Here is a 24,552-nt window from a genome sequence, read left to right on the forward strand (position 1 = left end):
GTTGAGCGACATGTTACAGTGCGAAAGGACCGGGTTCGAGCCCCTGGCCCCCACCTGCAGGGGGAAAGCTTTGCAAGTGGTGAAGCAGGGCTGTAGGTGTCTCTCTGTCTCTCTCCTCCTTCCCTCTCGATTTCTGGCTGTTTCTATCCAATGAATAAAGATAATAAAAAATAAATTAAAAAAATTGAGAGAAGTGGGGAGATAGAGAGAGAGAGACAGAGACAGATACCTGCAGCACTGCTTCACCACTTGTGATGTGTTCCCTATGCCGGTGGGCACGGGGGGGGGGGGGCTTGAACCCAGGTGTTTGTAGTCTGTACATTCAACCTGTTGTGCTACCACCCGGCTCCAATATTTGCTTTCTTTATTATTATTATTTATTACTATTAATATTATTTCACCAGAGCACTGCTCAGCTCTGGCTTATGGTGGTGTGGGGGATTGAACCTGGGACTTTGTGGAGCCTCAGGCCTGAGTCTCTTTACAGAACCATTATGCTATTTACCCCCTGCCCATTCTTCTTTTTTTTTAAATTATTTACATATTTTAATGAAGGAGGAACACAGAAAGATAGAGCCCAGAGCACTGCTGGGCTCTGGCTCAGGATGATAGTGAGGATTGAACCTGCGACCTCAGAGCTTCAGACATAGGAGCTTGGCACTCCTGGCCCCACGTACTGTGACATTATTTTGTGACATTACCGACATTCCAACCTGTTTTCAGAGACTGGATATTGATTCAACTTCGGAAATCAGGAAAGATCTTCTGCCCGTGCCTTATGGGATTTAGTCTGAGAATCTGAATTTGAGAAGAAATTTATTTACTTATTTGCCTCCAGGGTTATCAGAGTAACTCTCACCTCTGGCTAGTGGTGGTGCCAGCACTGTTATCACTATGGTTTCTCTCACACGAATAATATGATTTTGATTGTGACTGTCAGTTTACAAGGCTGTGGGTAAAATGTGACACATCTCGAGTGGGGGGAGACAGAATGGTGGCTCTGCAAACGACTTCCATGCCTGAGGTTCTGAAGTCCCAGCTTCAGTCCTCAGCACTGGCAAAAAAAATCAGTCAATCAGTCACACCACACAGGGAGCTGCGACCACACTATGCCGCCATCAAAGTTCCCAGTCCCTCCACTCTTACTGCTCTGTGCTCACTCCTCTTTTGGGGATCTCAGTCCTAGAGAGACTAAGAGCTTCTCCGCACTTGACTTTGTTCCTTTGTGTCCCACCTGTCAGTGAGGTCAGTTTCTAAATCCCACTTGGTCGTCGACGACGTTTGTCTCTCTCTGGTCATCTCCATTTCCCTATTCCTTCCATCTCGCTCCAAAGCCTCCCGTTGCTCAGGGCTAGAGCCTCTCACCTTCAAGATTTGGGAATATTAATGCCCCCCACCCGCCAAGTAGTCGCGAAAAAAGTCACTGGGTGAGGCCTCAGTGGTCCTGCCCCCGCCCCCGCCCCCCGATTATTCTAGCCTTGCTTTGTTTGCGACACCAGAGTTCTAGGACGCCCGGAGATTCCAGCGGGCGCGTCGACGCCCCCACTGTGAGGCCCTCCAGGCGTGCCGCGGGTCCTTCGCCTCCGGGCGCCCCAGCCCTCTCGGGTGCGCAGCCAGGAAAGCGCGGACGTCGGTGACCCGGCGCAGCTCGGCCCGGCGCGGGGCACCCCGCGACCCCCAGGGGCCGGCCGGCCACGTGGCGTTCCTCGCGCGTCCCCGGAGAGCCGGAGCCGTGCGCCCAGAGGGGAGGAGCTGTCCCCGGGCCGGGCGCGTCCAGGGCGGAGGGTGACGCACAGCTGCCGGTGGCGGCGGGAGCACTTCGGGTGCAGCCCCCAGCTCCCCAGCGTGAGTCAGCGGGGCCGGCGGCGGGAGAGGCCGGGAGAGGCCGGGAGAGGCCAGGTGGGCCTGGAGGGCGGGCGGGCGGGCGGGATCGGGGCGCCCCTAGCGGCGGCCCCCTCCCCAGGTGCGCGGCGGGCCCGCCTCCATCCTCCCGGCCGCTCTTCCTGGGCGGCCGCCGCCAGGCAGGTAACCCCCGCGTCCCCGGGACCTCCCCGCCCCCGGCCGGTGCCCAGGGCCCGCGCGGCCCCGCGCCATTGTCCCCTCCGGGCCGGCGCCCCCGCGGGCGCGGGGAGAACGGGCGGGACCCCCCGAGTCCGGGCGCGGGGCCGGGGCCTCCCCGCCGTGGGTGGCGGCGCCGTCGGAGCCCGCCCTGCGGCGGCCCCCGCTCCGGCCCGGGCGCTGCGTCCCGGGGTGCGCGCTCCCCGCGGGGAGGCCGGCGTGGCCTCGGCCCCAGCCCCCGGTTGCCTCCCGGGCGGGCGGCGGGAGCCGGAGCCCCGCGATGGCGCTGGCGGAAGTGTCCTTCCAGTCCCCTCCCCCCGTGCTCTCCGAACGGCGACCCTCGCCGCGCTGGATCCCGGCCCGCTGCTCGGGGGGCGCAGCGTCCCCTGACCGGCTGCTGCCACCAGCTCACTTTCCTCCCCCCGCCGCCCGCGCGCATTTGCACCGATTGGATACGTGTGTCTCACGCAGTAACGTGCCCCCACCTCCAAGTGTGCCGAGGGGGGACTCAGCGAGCTACCCGGCGGTGCGAGCACCCCGCCTACGTGGACCGAGGCTGTCTGCGTGGCTCCAGAAAGTTCCCTCTGGCCCCCTCTCCAGCCAATCCGCAACGTCCCGCCCCCCGCCCCCATTTCTAGCGTAGCATAAAAAGAATTTTTTTTTTTTTTTGGTCTGTTCTAGAACTTCGTGAAGCAGGATCGTCCCAGTAAGTACTCTTTTGTTGCGAACGTTACTTTTGAAAATGGGCCGTTTTATTGAGAAGGTGTCTCTTGCTGCTCCCCGAACTTTCTTCAGGTCTCCAGACCTGCGCTCTCCGGAGCAGTGGCAGCTGGAGCCCCTGGCCAGCCTGGCTTGGGATGTGCAGTCCAGTCCGTCCGCAGACACACCCGGTTTCGGAAGGCGTATTAGCCAAGGGAAAAAGAGAAAAAAGGGCGAAGGATCTTAAACCGTCTGTGTTAAAACGACAGTGTTGTGCAAACAGTGGGTAGTATTTTGGGATACATAAGAAATGATTAAAATCAGCTTCGTCTTACTTTTTTAATGTGGCTGCTGGATTTAACACACACACACACACACACACACACACACACACACACACACACACACACACCCTATAATTCCTTTTTTAAACCAGAGCACTGCGCAGTTATGGCTTATGGTGGTGGGGTGGGGGACTGAACTGGGACTTTGGGGGCCTCAAGACATGAGACTATCTTTAAATAACCATTATGCTATCTACCCCCACCCTATTATTTTTACTTTATTCTTTTTTTTTTTTTTTTTTACTGGAGTAGAGCTCAGCTCTGGCTTATGGTGGTGCTGGGTATTGAACCTGGGCATTCAGAGCTTCGGGTATGCAAAACGTCTTTGCATACCCCTTACAGCACCCCGGAAACATCTTCCTGGGCAGCAGGTGTCCTCCATTCTCTTTGCTGACCATTGGAGGTGCCTGCCATAGGAATGGGAAAATGAAAGCTTGATTTTCGCAGGGGGGTAAATCACCTCATTTAAGGGAGCAGCTTGGAGAGTGGTGCCTTTCCTTGCAGTTTAATGTTATTTATTTATTATTGGATAGAGACAGAGAAATTGCAAGGGGAGCGGAAGACACAGACAGACACCTGCAGCCCTGCTTCACCACTTGTGAAGCTTTCCCCCTGCAGGTGGGGACCAGGGACTTGAACCTGGGTCCTTATGCACTGTAATGTGTGCGCTTAACCAGGTGCACCACCACCTGGCCCCTCCTTGCAGTTTAAAGACTTTCCTGCAAACTTCTTGGCTTAAAGTAAGTGGGAAGGACTAGGCAGCCTCTTGGGTGTGAAGTTAGAGGTTTCCAAGAAGGATTTGTAAAAATACCTGCTCTGCAGAATAAAGGTATCTTGTGCTTTTAAAAATTGAGAAGACTAGTACTGTAATTGCCTGCACCATGTGTATGTTTGTGTGTGTGTGTGTGTATGTATGTATATATATATATATATATATATATATATATATATATATATATGATCTCCAACTACCAGGGTTGTTGCTGGAGCTATATCTCACAACTCTACTGCTTCATAACCTTTTTTCCCCTTTTTTTCTTTTTTAAAAGATTTTATTAGTGAGACAGATAGGAGGATAAAGAATGAACCAGACATTACCCTGGTACATATGCTGCTGGGGCTTGAACTCAGGACCTCATGAGTGAGAATTCAGTGCTTTATCCACTGAGCCATCTCCCAGACCACATCCTTATTTATTTTTTTTTCTTTTTCTTTCTGCTCAGTTCTGGCTTGTGATAGTGCTAAGGATTGAGCCTGGGACCTGGAAACCTTAGGCAGGAACTTGTTTTATGTAACCATTATGCTACCTCCCTGCCCTAATAATGTGTTTGTTTTTCTTTTTTCTCGCTACCAGCTGGGTCAGGGTGCCAGCACTAGGAATCTTCCTGCGAATCCTTGGCTCTTTGTGGCCATTTCCTCCATTTTTCTTTTCTTTCTTTAAAAATTATTTTAGGGGAGTCGGGCTGTAGCGCAGCGGGTTAAGCGCAGGTGGCGCAAAGCACAAGGACCGGCATAAGGATCCCGGTTCGAACCCCGGCTCCCCACCTGCAGCAGAGTCGCTTCACAGGCGGTGAAGCAGGCCTGCAGGTGTCTGTCTTTCTCTCCCTCTCTGTCTTCCCCACCTCTCTCCATTTCTCTCTGTCCTATCCAACAACGACAACAACAATAATAACTACAACAATAAAACAACAAGGGCAACAAAAGGGAATAAATAAATAAAATAAATATTTAAAAAAATTATTTTAAAATATTTATGTATTTATTAGCTAGAGACAGGCAGAAATTGAGAACAAAGGGGGTGATAGAGAGGGAGAGAGACAGACACCTTCAGCCCTGCTTCACCACTTGCAAAGCTTTCCCACTGCAGGTGGGGACTGGGGGCTTGAACCAGGGTCGTTGCGTATTGTAACATATGTGCTCAACCAGGTGTGCCACCACCACCCGACCCCTCCAATTTTTTTCTTTCTATTTTATTTTTACTAGATAGGACAGAGAAATTGAGAGGGGAGGGGAGATAGGGAAAGAGAAAGACACCTGCAGATCAGTTGCACAGTTCGTGAGGCGTCCTCCCTGCAGGTCGGGTGTGGGGCCTCGAACCTGGGTCCTTGTGCATGGTGATATGTGTGTTAACCGGGTGCACCACCACCCAGCTCCCACAACTTTTTTTTTTTTGCCTCCAGGGTTATTGCTGGGGCTCGGTGCCTGAACTAGGAATCCACTGCACCTGGAGGCCATTTTTCCCTTTTGTTGCCCTTCCTTGTTGTTTATCGGTGTTGTTACTATTGTTCCTTGTTGGATAGGACAGAGAGACATGGAGACAGGAGGGGAAGACAGAGAGGGGGAGAGAAAGACAGACACCTGCAGACCTGCTTCACCGCCTGTGAAGTGACTCCCCTGCAAGTGGGGAGCCGGGGCTCGAACCGAGGTCCTTCCGCCGGTCCTTGCGCTTTGCGCCACGTGCGCTTAACCCGCTGCGCTACCGCCCGTCCCCCCCAACATTTTTTTAAGCTAGAGCACTGCTCAGTTTTCTCTCTTTCCTTTCTTCGTTCCTTCCTTTTTACCAGAGCACTGCTCAGTTTTGGTTTATGTAGTGCTGGGGATTGAACAAGGGATCTTGGAACCTCAGGCATGAAAGTTGTTTGCGTAAACATTATGCTGTCTCCCCAGTCTTCCTTCTTGCATTCTCTCTTTCTTTCATAGAGTGAGAGAGACAGGTGAAACACCTGTTGTGTTGCTCCACAGGAGGAGACAGGTACTTGAAGAAGGGGATGAGGCCTTGAACCTGGGGCTTTGCCCTTGGTAAATTGCGCGCTCCACTGGATATGCTACCACCTGCCCCCCCCAATATTTCCAAGTGTGGTGTTTTGATATTCTTTTGTTCTGAGATATACTATTGTACCTTCACTGTTTGTGTACCATGAACTGATCTTACATGAAGGCTTTTTGACAGTGATCTGTGACTTCACATGCATACATTTCAATGTCCTGTGGAGTTTTTTTCTTGCTAACTTAAAAGGGGAGCCAACTGAATAGTGGGCCAGTGCCAGAATAAGATGCAATTACTGCCCTTGAATTACACAGGAATGGCGAGGCTGAAAAGGGCAAGGACCTTGACTGTTTAAAGGCCCAATGTCCCCAGGTCCTGGGGGTGTGCCTATCTCGCACTAGATACTCAGTAGGAGGCTGTTAAGTGGCACAATGGATCACGTGTTGGATTTGCAACCTTGTCCCAAGTTTGATCCCTGGCATGACATGTGCCAGAGTGATGTTTTGCTTCTGTCTTATGAATAGACTGTCAGTAGACATTTTTTAAAAAAAAATATTTTCCCTTTTGTTGCCCTTGTTTTATTGTTGTTGTAGTTATTGTTGTTATTGATGTCGTCGTTGCCGGACAGGACAGAGAGAAATGGAGAGAGGAGGGGAAGACAGAGAGAGAGGGGGAGAGAAAGACAGACACCTGCAGACCTGCTTCACCGCCTGGGAAGCGACGCCCCTGCAGGTGGGGAGCCGGGGCTCGAACCGGGATCCTGCCGCGGGTCCTTCCGCTTCGCGCCACGTGCGCTTAGGCCGCTGTGCCCCCGCCCGCCTCCCTTAGCCGACGTTTGTGAGCTGGCCTCACCGGAGAGCGGATGGTTCCGAGGTAAGGGCTGATTTCCCCGGCTCAGAGGCCGCGGAGAGAGCGGCCGTCCACAGTGTGCAGAAACGCGGCCGGCTTGTCATTGTCATGTCTGCCGGGACTGGTGGGGTGCCTGGGACATGTGGCGATTGCGAGGCCTTCCGGATCTGGGCTGCCGCTCGGGATCTTTTAGGCCACGTGGCCAGTGCAGAGGAGCCGGGGTGCTGAGTGCGACAGACAGGACTGTGTTCTGTAGAGCAGACCTGGGGACTTGAACTTGGGGAAGCCATTTGGCATAGGACTTTTTACTTATTTATTTCCCCCCCTTTTTTTTTCTGTTTTTCTTTTTGCCTCCAGGGTTATTGCTGGGGCTCGGTGCCTGCACCATGAATCCACCGCTCCTGGAGGCCATTTTTTCCCCTTCGGTTGCCCTTGTTGTTGTAGCCTTGTTGTGGTTATCGTTGCTGTTGATGTCATTCGTTGTGGATAGGACAGAGAGAAATGGAGAGAGCAGGGGAAGACAGAGAGGGGGAGAGAAAGATAGACACCTGCAGACCTGCTTCACCGCCTGTGAAGCGACTCCCCTGCAGGTGGGGAGCCGGGGGCTCGAACCGGGATCCTTATGCCAGTCCTGGCGCTTTGCGCCACCTGCGCTTAACCCGCTGTGCTACCGCCCGACTCCCTTTTTTTTTTTTTTTTTTTTTTTTTAATCATCGCTCTCTACTCAGCTCTGGCATGTGTGGTGCTGGGGACCAAACCTAAGGCCTCACCCCTGCAAGTCGTGCACTTTGCTGGCTGAGTCATCTCCGACTGATTTGAGAGGGGACCTGTGTATTTTGGGCAGCGTTTGTGAACTCACTCACCGTGAGCATGGTTGGCCGGTTCACAAGGAGCTCACAGTTTAGAAGGGAGTTAGCTTGACTCATCTGATTTATTTAGTTTACTAGAGCCCTGCTCAGCTGATGGTGGTGCTGGGGATTGAACCTTCAGACCTTGGAGCCTCAGACCTGAAAATTCTTTGCAGAACTTGGATGGGTAGCAGCTGGAGAAATGACTTAACTGCTTGGGCTTCTGACTTTGGTTCTTGAGGTGCCCAGTTCAGTCCCCGGCACTTCATGTACCAGAGTGGTGCTCTGGCTTGTCTGTCTGTCTGTCTGGCTGGCTGACTGGCTCTCCTTTTCTCAGCCTCATGTGAAACTTGTCTCTCATATGTAATAAATCCAAGAAATCCAGTGGCTAATGAAACCGTCTCAGCAGCTGTCTTCATTTAGCACGCTTAGCCGGGGACAGTGCATTTATTGAGAGTGATACGGTCTCTGACTGTAGCTTATGTCTGGCAGTGTGTTAATAGAGGGTTTGATCTTGAGTTCTGCTCTACCAGGCATCAGCAAATATGTTTTGGAAAAGATACAGATGGAAAGAGTTCAAGCTTTGTAGACTCAGCCCTGCAATTATAGCAAGAAAGCAGGGCCTCGGCCATTGAAAACGGAATTACGGCTACTGAAGTTCAAGTTCCAAATCGTTTTCACATATCATGAATCTTCCACTCTTTTTTTTTTTTTTTTTTTTGCCTCCAGGGTTATCGCTGGGGCTCGGTGCCTGCACTATGAATCCACTGCTCCTGGAGGCCATTTTCCCATTTTGTTGCCCTTGTTACTGTTGTTATTGTTGGTATTGCTGTTGTTGGATAAGACAGAGAGAAATCGAGAGAGGAGGGGAAGTCGGGGAGAGAAAGATAGACACCTATGGTCCGGGAAGTGGCACAGTGGATAAAGCATTGGACTTTCAAGCAGGAGGTCTTGAGTTCAGTCCCTGGCAGCACATGTACTGAGCGATGTTTGATTCTTTCTCTCAATCCTCCTATCTTACTCATTAATAAAGAAAAAATTAAAAAAAAATTATTTATTTATTTTAAAAAATATTTATTGTATTTATTTATTCCCTTTTGTTGCCCTTGTTGTTTTATTGTTGTAGTTATTATTGTTGTTGTCGTTGTTGGATAGGACAGAGAGAAATGGAGAGAGGAGGGGAAGACAGAGGGGGGAGAGAAAGATAGACACCTGCAGACCTGCTTCACCGCCTGTGAAGCGACTCCCCTGCAGGTGGGGAGCCGGGGTTCGAACCGGGATCCTTATGCCGGTCCTTGTGCTTTGCGCCACCTGTGCTTAACCCGCTGCGCTACAGCCCGACTCCCAATAAAGAAAATTTTTAAAAAATTTTAAAAAAGAAAGATAAAGGGAGTTGGGCGGTAGCATAGCGGGTTAAGCGCAGGTGGCGCAAAACGCAAGGACCAGCGTAAGGATCCCAGTTCGAGCCCCTGGCTTCCCACCTGCAGGGGAGTCGCTTCACAGGCGGTGAATCAGGTCTGCAGGTATCTATCTTTCTCTCCCCCTCTCTGTCTTCCCCTCCTCTCTCCATTTCTCTCTGTCCTATACAACCAAGATGACAACAATAATAACCACAACAATAAAACAACAAGGACAACAAAAGGGAATAAATAAATACTAAAAAAAAAAAAAAGAACCAGATGTCACTCTGGTACATGTGCTGCTGGGGATTGAACTTGGGACCTCATGCTTGAGAATCCAATGCTTTATCCACTGTGCCACCTCCTGGACCACAGCTCTCTTTTATTATCATTGTTACCATTTTATTTTTTAATTAAAAATATTTACTGGAGCATGAGTGTAGATAGCATAATGGTTATGCAAAGAGACTCTCATGCCTGAGGCTCCAAAGTCCCAGGTTCAGTCCCCTACACCACCAGAGCAATGCTCTGGTAAACAACAACAACATATATATATATATATATATATATATATATATATATGGTTGTTGGAAAATTCATGACACATTTTTGCATATAAAAATATAAAAATAATACGTCATGAATTTTCTGACAACCCAGTATTTATTTTACTTGATAAGGACAGAGAAAAATTGAGAGGGAAAGGCAAAAGCTGGGGTCAGAGTGGGCCTCTGACTTAGCTTACTGTAATCCTTCCAACCCCTTAGGAGATTTTTAAAAAATGTCTTGGTTCCCCCCCATATCCTACATTTTTTGTCAGTGTTTTCTTTTTTAAAAAATCTTTTAATGTTTATTTATTTCTTCCCTTTTGTTGCCCTTGTTTTCTTGTTGTAGTTATTATTGTTGTTGTTGTTATTGGATAGGACAGAGAGAAATGGAGAGAGGAGGGGAAGACAGAGGCAGGGAGAGAAAGACAGACACCTGCAGACCTGCTTCACCGCCTGTGAAGTGACTCCCCTGCAGGTGGGGAGCCGGGGGCTCGAACTGGGGTCCTTAAGCCGCGCCCTTGCGCTTTGCGCCACATGCGATTAACCTGCTGCGCTACTGCCCGACTTCCCCAGTGTTTCCTTTTTATAAATAAAAATAAATAAAAAATGTCTTGATGTTGATTGAGAAAAAGGTTACTCCCCTTTTAGAGCAATTTCAGATTCTTGGCAAAACCCTCCCTGACTGTCGACACCCCAAGTCTAAGCGGGGCATTTGGGATAGTGGGTAGACGGGTCCGGATAAAATCACGCAGTTTTTATAGTTACCTCTGTGCTTGCTCTTGGTGTTGCTCATGTCCTAAGTGGTCGGCCAGATCTCTGATGCCCTGTGTCCACCATCATAGTGTCCGCCATCCAGAGGGTTCTCAGCAACCCCTGGACGGTCACCCACCCCTTCAGCCTCTGCCCACCACTGAGCTTTCCATCTCCATAGCTTGGCCTTCCCTCTCTCCCTCCCTCTCTCTCTTCTAGTCTCCTCTTCCTCCTCTTTCTTCTTCATTTAGTAATAACCAGGCTTTAAGTCATATATCATGCTAATATAAATGGAAAAACATTTTTTTTAAATATTTGATTTATTAATTGAGAGGGCTAGGAGGAGTGATAGATAGATAGAGATAGAGAAAACCAGACGTCACTCTTGTACATGTGCTGCTGGGGACTGAACTCAGGACCTCATGCTTGAGAGTCCGACGCTTTATCCACTGCGTTACCTTCCAGACCACAGAAAACAAAAAAAATTCAATAGATGGAGAGTAACGATTTGATACCATTAACAGTCACTTCAGATACAGATTTTCTGTAGACAATTCTCATTAGCCTGAACAGCCCTATGTACAGAACAAACCCTATAACAGAAATTTTAATCAGTGGTAAACTACAGAAGTTATTTAAAGATATAACTATTTTTAGTTGTCTTTATTTATTGGATAGAGATAGCCAGAAATCAAGAGGGAAGGGGGAGGGAGAGGCAGAGAGACAGACGGACACTGCTTCATCGCTCACAAAGCTTTCCCCCTGTACGTGGGGACTGGGGGCTCGAACTCGGGTCCTTGCACATTGTAACGTGTGCTCACACAGGTGTGCCACCACCCAACCCCTCAGATATAACTCTTTCTCTCAAACATCAGACTCAATCTAGCGCAATAAGAAAAAAGACGAAAGTGAAGCTATAGGTATTCGAAAGGGAGTCGTCGTTATTCAAAGATAATGGATTAGGTAAAAATAGACAACCTAAAGGAATCCGCCCAGATGATTAGAACTAATCCCGGGTATTCGCCACGTTATCAATGACCAGATCAATAACCAAAAGCAGTCGCGTTTTTCTTTTTGTTTAAGTGTCACATTGTGCGGCCTCTTCGGAGTGGTTTCCTTCACTTGGCGATGTCCATCTAAGGTTCCTCCTACAACTTTTCATGGCATGATAGTGCATTTCTTTTTGGTGCCGAATAATATCCCTAGGGATTGGTGATCCACTCTCTTTCACAGATGAGGAAATAGAAGTGGAAAAGAAAAGGAACTGGCCCACAGCCTGTACACCTGTCTGACTCCACCGTTGGCGGCATTGACGTTTTACTGTCTCTCTGAGTCCCAGAGACATTTGTATTCTCGTGCTGATGTTCGTCCCGTGCTTGAGTCAGGACGGTGGAGCTAGTCCCGGCTTTGTGCAGATGGACAGAAATCCAGGGCAATCCAGGGCCTAGAAGCTGACATTGTTCCCAAGCTTCAGTGACAAGAGTTTCGCTGGCAAAATATGGGCGCACTTCCGGAACCTGGGTTTAATACTGTCTGCTGTACTGGCTGCAGATCACAGTTCTCCTCCCTGATCTTTCATTTTCTTACTTTTCAGCTCAGCTCTGGGTGCTGTCACCTAGCCACTTCTCTGCCAATGAAGTACATCCTAGTCACCGGGGGGGTGATCTCGGGCGTCGGTAAAGGGATCATCGCCAGCAGCATCGGGACCTTACTAAAGTCATGTGGGCTCCGAGTCACTGCTATCAAAATCGACCCCTACATTAATATTGATGCTGGTACATTCTCACCCTACGAGCATGGTATGCAGGGGAACCAATTTCCGTTATGTTATGTTATGTTATGTTATGTTTGTTATGTTATGTTTGTTATGTTATATTTTCTCATGTGGCCTAGGGATGAATCCAGGGCCTTGCGTATGTATGATAGCAGTACACACACACACGCACATGCAGTCGCACATGCACACGCACACATGGGAGGGGCAGGCAGAACCATAGTGAGGAGAGGCACCAAAGCATCCACAGAGCTCCCTTGGTACCATCCACATTGCTCTGATAGAGTGCTGGGATTTGAACTCAGGGCCTCAGGCATGGAAAAGTATATTCTCTCTTTTCTTTTTTTTTAACCTTTTTTTTTTTCTTTTTTGCCTCCAGGGTTATCACTGGGGCTCAGTGTCAGTGCTATAAATCTATAGCTCCTGGCAGCCAATTTCCCCCCCCTTTTTTTTTTGATAGGACAGCTAGAAATTGAGAGAGGAGGGGGAGACAGGGTGGGAGAAAAAGATACTTGCAGACCTGCTTCACTGCCTGTGAAGCGACCCTCCTGCAGGTGGGGAGCCGGGGGCTCGAACTGGGATCCTTGTGCTCGTCCTTGAGCTTTGTGCTATGTGTGCTTAACCAGGTGCGCCACTACCCGACCCCCACAAAGTGTATTCTCTACTGGGTGAGGGGTCTCCTCTCCACCAGGTGATGGACATCTTTCAAATTTTGTTTTTAGATATACATGCTTAGTTGCAGAAGTCCTGACTGGTGGATGGGTAGATTTGGTGGTTTTCAGGCTTTTGACACTGAGTATCGCAATAGTTTATATTGTCCTAGACTTTTTTCCCCAAGATTTTAATTTGAAAGGTTTATTTATATGTTAATGAGAGAGAGATATCACACTGACATATGCAATGGCAGGGTTTGAATCTAGGCTGTCATGTTTGTGAGTTCAAACTGTATCCACTGTGCCACCTTCTGGGCTGCTGCTCAGGATATTGATTTAGATTTATCATTCCTTCTTAATAGCTCTGAAAATATAAAAATTGAAGTTTGTGACAATTTATGATCTTGACATTTTCAAATATTTATGTATCTGGAGCATCACCCCAGCAGAGGTGTTCATGCATGTAGCTCCACCAAGAGGGCTTCTTGGTCACTTAACATTTTTTAAATTGAAAATTCTTTTTTTTATTTTATTTTTTTACCGGAACACTATTTAGCTCAGTCATATTGTAGTGCAGGGGATTAAATGTGGGACTTTGGAACCTCAGGCATGAGAGTCTCTTTGCATGATCATTATGCTGTCAACCCCCGCCCAGTAAATTGAAAATTCCTTTTTAAAAAGATTTTATTTATTCATGAGAAAGACAGGAAGAGAGAGAAAGAACTAGACATCACTTGGTGCATGTGTTGTTGGGGATTGAACTCTGAACCTCATGCTTGAGAGTCCAAGGTTTTATCCATTGAGCCACCTCCCAGACTACTAAACTGAAAATTCTTCATAAAGCTCTGATTTCTTATAGTCTTGATTCTACTTGGAGTGTGTTTGATTATAGGGTGCATTGGGGGAACCTTCTCACATATGGAAAGTGTTCTGTGTTACCTTTCCATAACCTGAAAATTGCCAAATATCCATCATCTCTTACCTAACCAAGAGTTTTTCCATTAGTGCTTGTTGGGTCTAAATCAATTTGTTTTTCAATAGTGTACAAAAAGTCTGGCTCTTCATATACTTGTTAAATATTTTAAAAATATTTATTTATTAATGGGGCAGTAGAGAGAGGACCAGAGCATAAATCTGGCACATGCAATACTGGGGATTGAACTTGGGATCTCATGCTTGAGAGTCTAACACATTATTCGTTGTATCACCTCTTGGGCTGAGAATCTTTTTTTTAAAAAATATTTTTAAATTATCTTTATTTATTTATTGGATAGACACAGCCAGAAATCAAGAGATAAAGGGTGATAGAGAGGGAGAGAGACAGACACCTGCAGCCCTGCTTTACCACTTGTGAAGCTTTTCCCCCTGAAGGTGGGGACTGGGGGCTTGAACCTGGGTCCTTGTGTATGGTAACGTGCACTTAACCAGATGTGCCACCGCCCAGCCCCTCTCTTTCTCTCTTTGTATTTCCCTTCCTTAATGATTTTTCTGTATCTCTAGCTAATAAATAAGTAAGTAAATATATATAAAAAATACATCATGACTTTTCCAACAACCTAATAGAAAGACTGGGCTGTGGTGCACTGGGTTAAGCACATACAGTATGGAAGTATGGGGTCCATGCAAGGATCCTGGTTTGAGCCCCCTGCTCCCCACTTGCAGGTGGGTAGCTTCACAAGTGGTGAAGCAAGTGTCTTTCTCTCCCTCTGTCACCCCCTCCCCTCAACTTCTCTCTGTCCTATCCAACAACAACAACAGTAATATCAACAATAACAACAGTGAAACAACAAGGGCAACAAAAGGAAAAAATAGCCTCCAGGAGCAGTGGATCCATACTGCAGGCACCGAGCTCCAGCAATAACCCTGGAGGCAAAAATAAATAAATAAATAAATAAATAAAGGCAAAAGGGGAAAGGTCATGATTTTCTTAAAATTTTTTTTATTATCTTTATTTATTGGACAGAAGAGATAGCCAGAAATCAAGAGGGAAGAGGGAGATAGGGAGAGAGAGACAGACACCTGCGACACTGATTCACCACTTGCAAAGCTTTCTCCCTGCAGGTGGGGACTGGCGGCTCGAACCCCGGGTCCTTGCGCACTGTTAACATGTGCGCTCAACCAGGTGCGCCACCACCCGGCCCCCAGGTCATGATTTTCTAACGGGTGTTTGACTTCCCAGATAAATCAAATATATCAAACTTGTTTCTCTACTTCTTATTTGGTAAAAATGAAAAAATAAAATCGCAGAATGAAAACATAACCTGTTGGTGGGTTTAGCCAGTCGGGACCATGATTTTTACACATTAGACAAGTCCCTTGGATTTTTGATTTGTGACTAATTGTAGGTTCCCAGCTTGTACGATGACACAGACTCTGTAGTTTCACACGACACCCACCACCACAGTTCTGTATCCTCAACCTCCCACCTCCCAAAGAGAACCACTGTAGTTCCCACAAGTCTTAGTAATGGTTTGCTTTAGGGAAGTCCTTCTAATAAATATTTCAAACAAATTGAAGTTTGCCAAAAAAAAAAAAAAAAGTCAGATAACCACCCTATGTCTGCCTGGTCCATTAGGACCACTTCTCACACTGATGTGAAATGATGCCTGTTAAACTTTACTAGCCTGAGAGTAAAACAAACAAAACAGCCAGAATGAGGATGGTAAGTTTAAGGTAAGTTACGGGAGTTGGACGGTAGCGCAGCTGGTTAAGTGCACGTGGTGCCAAGTAAGGATCCTGGTTCGAGCCCCCGGCTCCCCACCTGCACGGGGGTCGCTTCACAAGTGGTGAAGCGGGTCTGCAGGTGTCTCTATCTTTCTCTCCCCTTCTCTCTTCCCCATCTCTCTCCATTTCTCTCTGTCCTATCCAACAATGACAACAACAACAACAATAATAATCACAGCAACAATAAAAAATTAACAAGGGTGACAAAAGGGAAAATAAATAAATTTTTTAAAAAATGAAATAAAAAGAAGGTAAGCTTCTTGGAATTGCCCTTTTGTCTGTGGAGTGAGTATTCGCATCTCTGGCCGAATGCATTTCTGTTGGAAATAGCTGCCTGCTCCCTGTTTCGGGGTTTCTCCCCCTGTCCCGTTGGCTCTGGACTTTGACCTTGTAGCCTCATTCTCTTATTTGAATTTATCTGAAGACGTCCACATCGTAAGACCCTAGTGAATGGGAGAGGCCATGTGATTTGTTTTTCCTGATGGGATATTAGTGAATATAACGTAAACAAAACAAAACAAAACAAACAACAACAAAACCACTGGCCCTGCGGGGTGGTGTAGTGGACAAACCATTGGACTCTCAGACATGCGGTCCTAGGTGTGATCCCAGGCGAAGCATGCTCAGAGCGCTGTTGTGTCCTTCTCCCCTTCCTCTCTCATGTTACTAAGTAAGGTTCCAGGCTCCCTCCCTCCCCTCGCACCACAGGTGCTGAAACTGAGTGGTACTCTGGTTTCTCTTTTCCTCTTGCTCTCGTTCTCAACCTCCTAAAGAGAAAAACCAAGATTTCTTTGTCCGTAGCCCCTTCTCCATGTGGCACGTGATGAGGCTGGGGAAAGCTCAGGCTTGAGGACAGAATTTCAGTGAGCATTTAACACGCCACGTGAGGGGGATGCTGAGGCTCTTCTGATGCCTTCTCCTGAGTCGAGTCGAAGTGTTCAAATGCCCAGGCAAAATAAGGAGACGCTAGCACGACAGGGCTCCTCCATCAGTCTGGCAACCGATGGCAGCTCTTTGTATGATGGGCTCATCTGTGAAACCCAGTCTGCTGGAAGTCAATTTTCATCTTTGACATTGCGCTCATCTATCCCAGGTGAGGTGTTTGTGTTAAACGATGGTGGAGAAGTTGACTTGGACCTTGGGAACTACGAAAGGTTCCTGGATATCAATCTCTGTAAGGACAATAACATCACCACTGGGAAGATCTATCAGCATGTCATCGACAGAGAACGTCGCGGCGAATACACGGGGAAGACGGTGCAAGGTATGCCAGCCATTTCGCCCGCGCCAGGCTGCCCGCCCGCCCGCTCAGGGCTGTGTGTCCTCTGCCCTTCCCACTTGTTTCCAGTTTCAGCCTTCCTCTCCCTTTCCTCAGACTTCAGCTTCCACAATACTGACTGTATTTTTATTAGCTTCCGCCATATTGCTAATGTCACTGTCCCCCCCCCCTACCCCTTTTGACCAGAGCACTGTTCAGCTCTGGCTGATGGGGGTGCAGGGGATTGAACCTGGGACTTTGGAGCCTCAGACATGAGAGTCTCTTTGCAGAACCATCATGCTATCTACCCCTGCCCCCCTTCTCTCCTCTTACTTGTAAATTCTGGAGATTTGATTTTATATTTATTCTGTTATTTTTAAATAATTTTTTAAAATATTTATTTTATTTATTTATTCCATTTTGTTGCCCTTGTTGTTTTATTGTTGTAGTTGCTGTTGGATAGGACAGAGAGAAATGGAGAGAGGAGGGGAAAGACAGAGAGGGGGAGAGAAAGATAGACACCTGTAGACCTGCTTCACCACTTGTGAAGTGACTCCCCTGCAGGTGGGGAGCCGGGGGCTCCAACCGGGATCCTTATGCTGGTCCTTGTGCTTTGCGCCACCTGCACTCTACAGCCCGACTCCCTATTTTTTAATTTTTTAAAAAGATTTTAAAAAAAATATTTATTCCCTTTTGTTGCCCTTGTTGTTTTATTGGTATAATTATTATTGGTGTTGTTTTTGGATAGGACAGAGAGAAATAGAGAGTGGAGGGGAAGACACAAGGGGAGAGACAGATACCTGCAGACCTGCTTCACTGCCTGTGAAGCGACCCCTTGCAGGTGGGGAGCCGGGGGCTCGAACCGGGATCCTTACGCCGGTCCTTGTGCTTTATGCCACGTTATTCTGTTATTTTATATGTATATTTTGCTTGGTGCCTGCATGAGTCCACTGCTGTGGACTCATGTTTCTTCTGTGGCCATGTTTCTTCTTTCCTAGATTGAGGCTAAGGGAGAGATTCATAGGTGAGAGACAGGAGAGAGGGGCCAGGCAGTGGTGCACCTGGTTAAACGCTCATATTACAGTACGCAAGGACCTGGGTTCAAGCCCTTAGTCCCCACCTGCAGAGGGAAAGCTTCACAAGTAGTGAAACAGGGCTGCAGGCGTCTCTCTCTCCTCTCTCTTTTAAAGATTTTATTTATTAATGAGAAAGATAGGAGGAGAGAGAGAAAAATAACCGGACATCACTCTGGTACATGTGCTGTCTAGAACTGAACTCAGGACCTCATGTTTGAGAATCCAATGCTTTATCTACTGTGCCACCTCCTGGACCACTCTTTTTTTTTTTTTTTTTTACCAGAGCACTACTCTGCTCTGGCTTATGGTAGTGTCGGGGATTGAACCTGGGACTTTGAAACCAGGGCATGAGAGTCTCTTTCATAACCATTATGCTGTCTACCTCCGCTCTCTCTCTGCCTATCTCCCCCCCCCCAATTTCCCCATTTCTGTCCAATAAATAAATAAATAAACAAATGTTTGAAAAATTAAAAAATATAGAAAGGAGAGATATCACAGTACTGCCTAGCAAAGCCTCTCCCCATGCAGATACTCCCATGTAGTGGCTTGGGGCTCGAACACTGGTCTTAAATGGCAGCACATGCACTCTGAGGTGAGCTACCTGTCACCAGCTCTCTTATTCAGTTCTAACCTGACTGGAATGCCAATTTGTTTTGCTTCCTGTTTGTCTTTCAAAAAATTACTACTACTACTACTACTACTACTACTATTTGCCAGAGCACTGCTCAGCTCTAGCTTACAGTGGTGCTGGGGGATTTGAACCTGGGACCTGTGACCCTTGGGCATTAAAGTCTTTTGTATAATCACTGTGCTGTCTCCCCAGCTCTCCTGCCTGTTGTTCATGCCATGCATTCCTTGTGCCCCGTTTTGTCTTAGAGGATAATCCCCTGGAGTTTAGTGTTTAGATATTCCTATAGGGTGGAGTTTAGGTGATGATCCTTGGGTTTTTTTTTTTAATTATTTCTATTTTAGTACTTTTTAAAAAAGAAATGTTTATTTTGCTCTGACCTGTAGGGGAAACTTCACAAGTGCTGAAGCAGTGCTGTAAGTCTCTCTCTCCCACTCTCTTTATTTAAAATATTTTTAAATTTGTCTTTATTTATTGGATAGAGACAGCCAGAAATGGAGAGTGAAGGGGGAGATAGGGAGGGAGAGAAACAGAGAAACCTGCAGCCCTGCTTCACCACGCGTGAAACTTTCCCCCTGCATGTGGGGACCAGGGACTCAAACCTGGGTCCTTGCACATTGTAATGTGTGTGCTCAACTAGGTACGCCACCACCCAGCCCCTCTCTCTCCCCCTCTGTCTCCCCCTTCCCTCTCTCTCATTTTCCGGCTGCCTTGATCCTAAATAAGTAAAATATTTGTAAAACATGTTTATTTTATTTGATAAGATGGGAAGAAAGTGAAAGTGGCACTGTTTCATCACTTGTGCAGCATCCTCCCTATAGGTGGGGACTGGGGACTTGAACCTGGATCCTTGCACACGGCAATGTGTGCATGCACCTGGCTGCTCCACTGCTCTCTACACATGGTGTCTCACCTGCGGCGAAGAAAAGTCCAGGGCGGCCATGTTAATGCTGACACTGGTTGGGATGGCGGCGTGTCCTGGGCCGGTCAGGGGACTTCCGGGACGTGGGGCATTACGGAGCTGTGGGGGCGCCTGCTGCCTTGCAGACCACTTGGAAGGGTCTTGTTGAGACCCCAGTACGCACCAGTACGCCGGCGTCTTGTGACCGGAAGCGTGAAGCGGGCTTTGGTGCTAATCGTGTCTTCTCTCTGCAGTCATCCCTCACATCACAGATGCCGTCCAGGAGTGGGTGATGAATCAAGCCGTGGTGCCTGTGGACGGCCAGCAGGAGGAGCCCCAAATATGCGTGATCGAGGTAAGCATGGAATGGTTCTTTCAGTTAATGAACTTCAAGACAGACAGACAGATACACACACAAATTTGCTTGTTTGATGACGGGTTGACAGCGCCGGGGTTTGAACCCATGTCCTCATGCCTGTGAGATAGTGCAACACACCTGTGCTCTACCACTGAGCTACTTCTCTGGCTAGGGCTTTCTCTTTCTCTTTTTCTAGTCCTCCCTCTCCTCCTCTCTCTCTCTTTTTTTTTTTTTTTGCCTCCAGGGTTATTGCTGGGGCTCAGTGCCTGCACCATGAATCCACCACTCCTGGAGATTTCCCCCATTTGTTGCCCTTGTTGTTGTAGCCTTGTTGTGGTTATTATTTGTTATTGTTGATGTTGTTCATTGTTGGATAGGACAGAGAGAAATGGAGAGAGGAGGGGAAGACAGAGGGGGAGAGAAAGACAGACACCTGCAGACCTGCTTCACCGCCTGTGAAGCGACTCCCCTGCAGGTGGGGAGCCGGGGGCTCGAACTGGGATCCTTACGCCGGTCCTTGTGCTTTGCGCCACGTGCGCTTAACCCGCTGCGCACTGCCCGACCCCCCCTCTTTTTAATAGTTTCCTTTCTTTATATACTTTTCTTTTTTTTTTTTGCCTCCAGGGTTCGCACTGGGGCTCGGTGCCTGCACTCTGAATCCACTGCTGGAGGCCATTTTTCCCGTTTTGTTGTCCTTTTTGTTGCACTTGCTGTAGTTGTTATTTTTGTCATAGCTGCTGTTGTTGTTGGATATGACAGAGAAATGGAGAGAGGAGGGGAAGACAGAGCGGAGGAGAGAAAGACAGACACCTGCAGACCTGCTTCACTGTGGGCACATGTCACTGTTGAGGTGCCTGTCTGACCTGGCAGATGACTTCTGAAAGCTTCATTGCACGTACCTGTAATGAGATGACAGTGATGGAGTGGTAGTGGGCAGCTGATAGGGACAGGGGTTCTGAGGCTTGACTATGGTCACATAAAGCCCTGAGCAGTGTCTGGCATTGGTCAATATATGCTAGCTGTGCCTTCATTATTGTTAGTATTAGCAGACGCTATCCACAAGATCCATTTTGTTAGTAGAATGAATTATTTTGATGACTTTTAAAAAGATCTATTTCATCTATGAGAGAGAGGAAACAACCAGAGCATCACTCTGGCATATGGGGGCCTGGCATTACACTCAGGGCCTTGTGCATGGAAGTTGGACCCTGTATTTACTGCAATACTTCCCAGGATGCTTTAAAGAAAAACGTTTATTTTTTATGAGAGGCGCACACAGATAGAGACAGAGAAAGACAGCAGAACACTGCTCAGCTCTAGCTTATGACAGTGCTGGGACTAGAACTTGGGAAACCCCCCCATCCCAGACCTCGGCATAAAAGTCTGGTATGAAAGCACTATACTCTTTCCCTAGTCCAGTGCCAAGAACTTCAACTCAATGTACTCTCTTCTACTAGCTATATAGGGTTGATGTAAATGCATAGTGTAAGTGTGATATGCCAAATGTTACTTTCCTTGGTAAAGGCTGGGCAGCTCAGTGGGTAGGGCACAGGCCTTGCATACATAGCACCCTGGGCTTGATCCCTGGCACCACACATACTTGTTTCTTTCTTTCTTTCTTTCTATCTATCTATCTATCTATCTATCTATCTATCTATTTACTTATTTATTGATTTATTTTATTGTTGTTTTTCACCAGAGCACTGCTCAGCTCAATGCTGGAGATGGAACCTGGGACCTCAGAGCCTCAGGCATGACAGACTGGTGCATAACTGTGTTGCTGTTCTCCTGACCTCAAAATAAATCAACCCTAAAAATCAGAACTGATATGCCTGAGGCTCCGAGATTCTAGCTTCAACCCCTGGCACCACTACTGAGCAGTGCTCTGGTTAAAAAAGACAAAGATATAGGGGTCTGGCTGTAGCGCTACAGGTTGGTTAATGGTGCAAAGCGCAAGGACTGGAACAAGGATCCCTGTTCGAGCCTCAAACTGGGGAGCCGGGGGCTCAAACCGGGATCCTTAGCCGGTCCTTGCACTTCTCGTCATGTGCACTTAACCCGCTGTGCTATACCACCCGATTCCTAAATGTGCACATTTTTTTAAAGATTTTTAAAAAATATTTATTTATTTATTTTTCCTTTTGTTGCCCTTGTTTTGTTGTTGTAGTTATGGTCGTTGTTGGATAGGACAAAGAGAAATGAAGAGAGGAGGGGAAGACAGATGGGGAGAGAAAGACAGACACCTGCAGACCTGTTTCACTGTCTGTGAAGTGACTCCCCTGCAGGTGGGGAGCCGGTGGCTCGAACCAGGATTTTTATGCCGGTCCTTGCGCTTTGTGTCACGTGCGCTTAACCCGCTGCGCCACCGCCCGACTCCTAGGCCTACTTTATATATATTTTTTCGTGTGTGTGTGTGTGTGTGTGTGTGTGTGTGTGTGTGTGAGACTTTCTCATCTCCTGACACACGAGAGAGAGAGAGAGAGAGAGAGAGAGAGAGGAGAAGGAGGAGGAGGAGGAGGAGGAGGAGGAGGAGGAGGAGTAGTGCTTAGCCCACCTCCCCGCTCCATGTTTGTTCTACTCCTGAATGGGCAGCTTTGGCTCAGCAGACATTGCTGTAGCGCCCCCTGTGTGCTTGGGGTAGGAGGGCTCCTGTGTGCGGAGGCCTGCGCTCCAGAACCCATCCTGTTCCTCAGCTGGTTCACATCATGAAACCAGAACTGGCAGCTTGTCCCCAGCAAGGCTGCCTTTCCACTTGCCTCTGTGGTTTCTGCTTGCTCATCGGACACTGTGTCAGATAGCCTTTTTTATTTTATTATTTATTTCTTTACTTTAAACTAAAGCAATCTGTTTTGTTATTTTAATTTTTTGTTACCTTTATTTATTGGATAGAGACAGCCAGAAATCGAGAGGGAAGGGGGTGATAGAGAGGGACAGAGAGACACCTGCAGCCCTGCTTCACCACTCATGAAGCTTCCCCCCTGCAGGTGGGGACCAGGGACTCAAACCTGGGTCCTTGCGCACAGTAACGTGCTCTTAACCAGGTGCACCGCCACCCAGCCCCTTATTTTATATTTTAAATTGCCACCAGGATTATTGCTGGGGCGGAGTGAACCAGCACCGTGAATCCAATACTCCGGGTGGACATTTTTGTTCTTTCTATCTTTATTAGATAGAACAGAGAGAAGTTGAGAAGAGAGGAGGAGACAGGGAGAGAGAAACAGAGACACCTGCACACTTGCTTCACCTCTCGTGAAGTTCTCTCCCTGCAGGTTCTTGCCGATGGTAATGTGCACAGCTGGCTGTTCTGCTGCCTGGCCCCCGTCAGGCACCCTTTCAGGTGCATTTTAAGTCGCGCCTTGTGCTCCATTGAAGTGTATAAAAAGGAAACACTTGACAAAACCATAGGATAAGAGGGGTACAACTCCACACAATTCCCACCACCAGAACTCTGTACCCCATCCCCTCCCCTGATAGCTTTCCTATTCTTTATCCCTCTGGGAGCATGGACCCAGGGTCATTATGGGGTGCAGAAGGTGGAAGGTCTGGCTTCTGGAATTGCTTCCCCGCTGAACATGGGCATTGACAGGTCGATCCATACTCCCAGCCTGCCTCTCTGTTTCCCTAGTGGGCAAGGGTTCTGGGGAAGCAGAGCTCCAGGACACATTGGTGGGGTCGTCTGTCCAGGGAAGTCTGGTCGCATCCTGCTAGCATCTGGAACCTGGTGGCTGAAAAGAGAGTTCACATACAAAGCCAAACAAATTGTTGACCAATCATGGACCTAAAGGCTGGAATAGTGCAGATGAAGTGTTGGGTGTCCTCCATTTTGTAGATAGCTAGTAGGCATATTTTAGTTATATTTCAAAGGGCCTGTAGCTATACTAGTGGTTTTTTTTTTTTTTTTTTTTTTTGCCTGAGCCTGAAATCTGATATGCAGGTGGATGGATCCAAGTTACTATCTGGGGAGATGATGTCATGGCTGGCAGAAGGACCAGAAAGCTGGATCAGGGAAGAGAGTAGCTCCCTAATATGGGAAAGGGGTGTAAATATTATTGACTGTAACCCCCATCGATTTGATGTGATCTGGGGCCCATAATTAGTTTAGGAGCCTGTGTGACCTCTGCATCCCTGTAGATCTGAGCTCACATTCTGTGGTCATGAGTAGGAACATTCCATGCTGCCCCAATGTCGACCCATCTTCCTCAGGTGTATCATAGAGTATGTTGTCCATCGTCCACCGTTGTTGATCCAAGTTGAGGGCACGGTCCTATGGGGGCCCACAAAGGGGTCTGTTTTGTTCTTCCTGATAGACATGACCGGTAACAGTGGAGAGAGGGATTTATTCGAGTTCTAGGCCCATCAAGTCTGTTTGGGAATCTCAGGGTTCCCCGATTAGGGCCTCTCTCCTTTTTTCTGTGATCGGTCTCTCTCTCTCTCTCTTTGCCATGTGAGTTATTGAGTTATTGCTGGGGTTCAGTGCCTGCATCATGAATCTACTGTTCCTGACAGCCATTTTAAAATCTTCATTAAAAGTATTATTTTAGCGATGGAACTTGGGAGAGAGAGAGAGACAGCTGTAGCCTGCTCCACTGTTTGTGAAGCTTCCTCACTGCAGGTGGGGACCAAGGGCTTGAACCTAGGTTGTTGTGCATGGTAACTTCTGTGCTTTATGGGTTGTGCCACCACCTGGTCCCTGGCCTGCAAGTTCTTAAATCAGTACAGGTCCTCTAAGCATGAAACTGAAATAGTTCACGCTTGACATAAAAAGATGAGCCTTCATCCCTCCCTCTCTCCTCCCTCCCTTTTTCATAAATGGAAACCTCCTTAAAGTATTTTTTATATTTTATTTATTCCTTTTTGTTGCCCTTGTTGTTTTACTGTTGTAGTTATTATTGTTTTTGTTATTGATTTCGTCATTGT

General features: G+C 47.7%; 1 protein-coding gene across 2 annotated transcripts in view; it reads left to right on the forward strand.

Moving 5' to 3' along the window:
• The first annotated feature begins 1,528 nt into the window (after positions 1–1,528).
• The window catches only part of LOC132536433 (CTP synthase 2), a 30,682-nt gene continuing 7,658 nt past the window's right edge, over positions 1,529–24,552 (forward strand). The window contains exons 1-5 of one of the 2 annotated variants that reach the window (XM_060184298.1): positions 1,529–1,845; positions 2,740–2,764; positions 11,858–12,062; positions 16,508–16,678; positions 19,532–19,632. In XM_060184298.1, coding sequence (XP_060040281.1) covers positions 11,897–12,062; positions 16,508–16,678; positions 19,532–19,632 — 438 coding nt within the window. In that variant the 5' untranslated portion in view covers positions 1,529–1,845; positions 2,740–2,764; positions 11,858–11,896. The remainder of the gene's footprint in view (positions 1,846–2,739; positions 2,765–11,857; positions 12,063–16,507; positions 16,679–19,531; positions 19,633–24,552) is intronic. The other variant, XM_060184297.1, reaches the window with a different exon arrangement.

The sequence above is a fragment of the Erinaceus europaeus genome, unplaced genomic scaffold (genome assembly GCF_950295315.1).
Source record: "Erinaceus europaeus unplaced genomic scaffold, mEriEur2.1 scaffold_949, whole genome shotgun sequence".
NCBI classification, from domain to species: Eukaryota; Metazoa; Chordata; class Mammalia; order Eulipotyphla; family Erinaceidae; genus Erinaceus; species Erinaceus europaeus.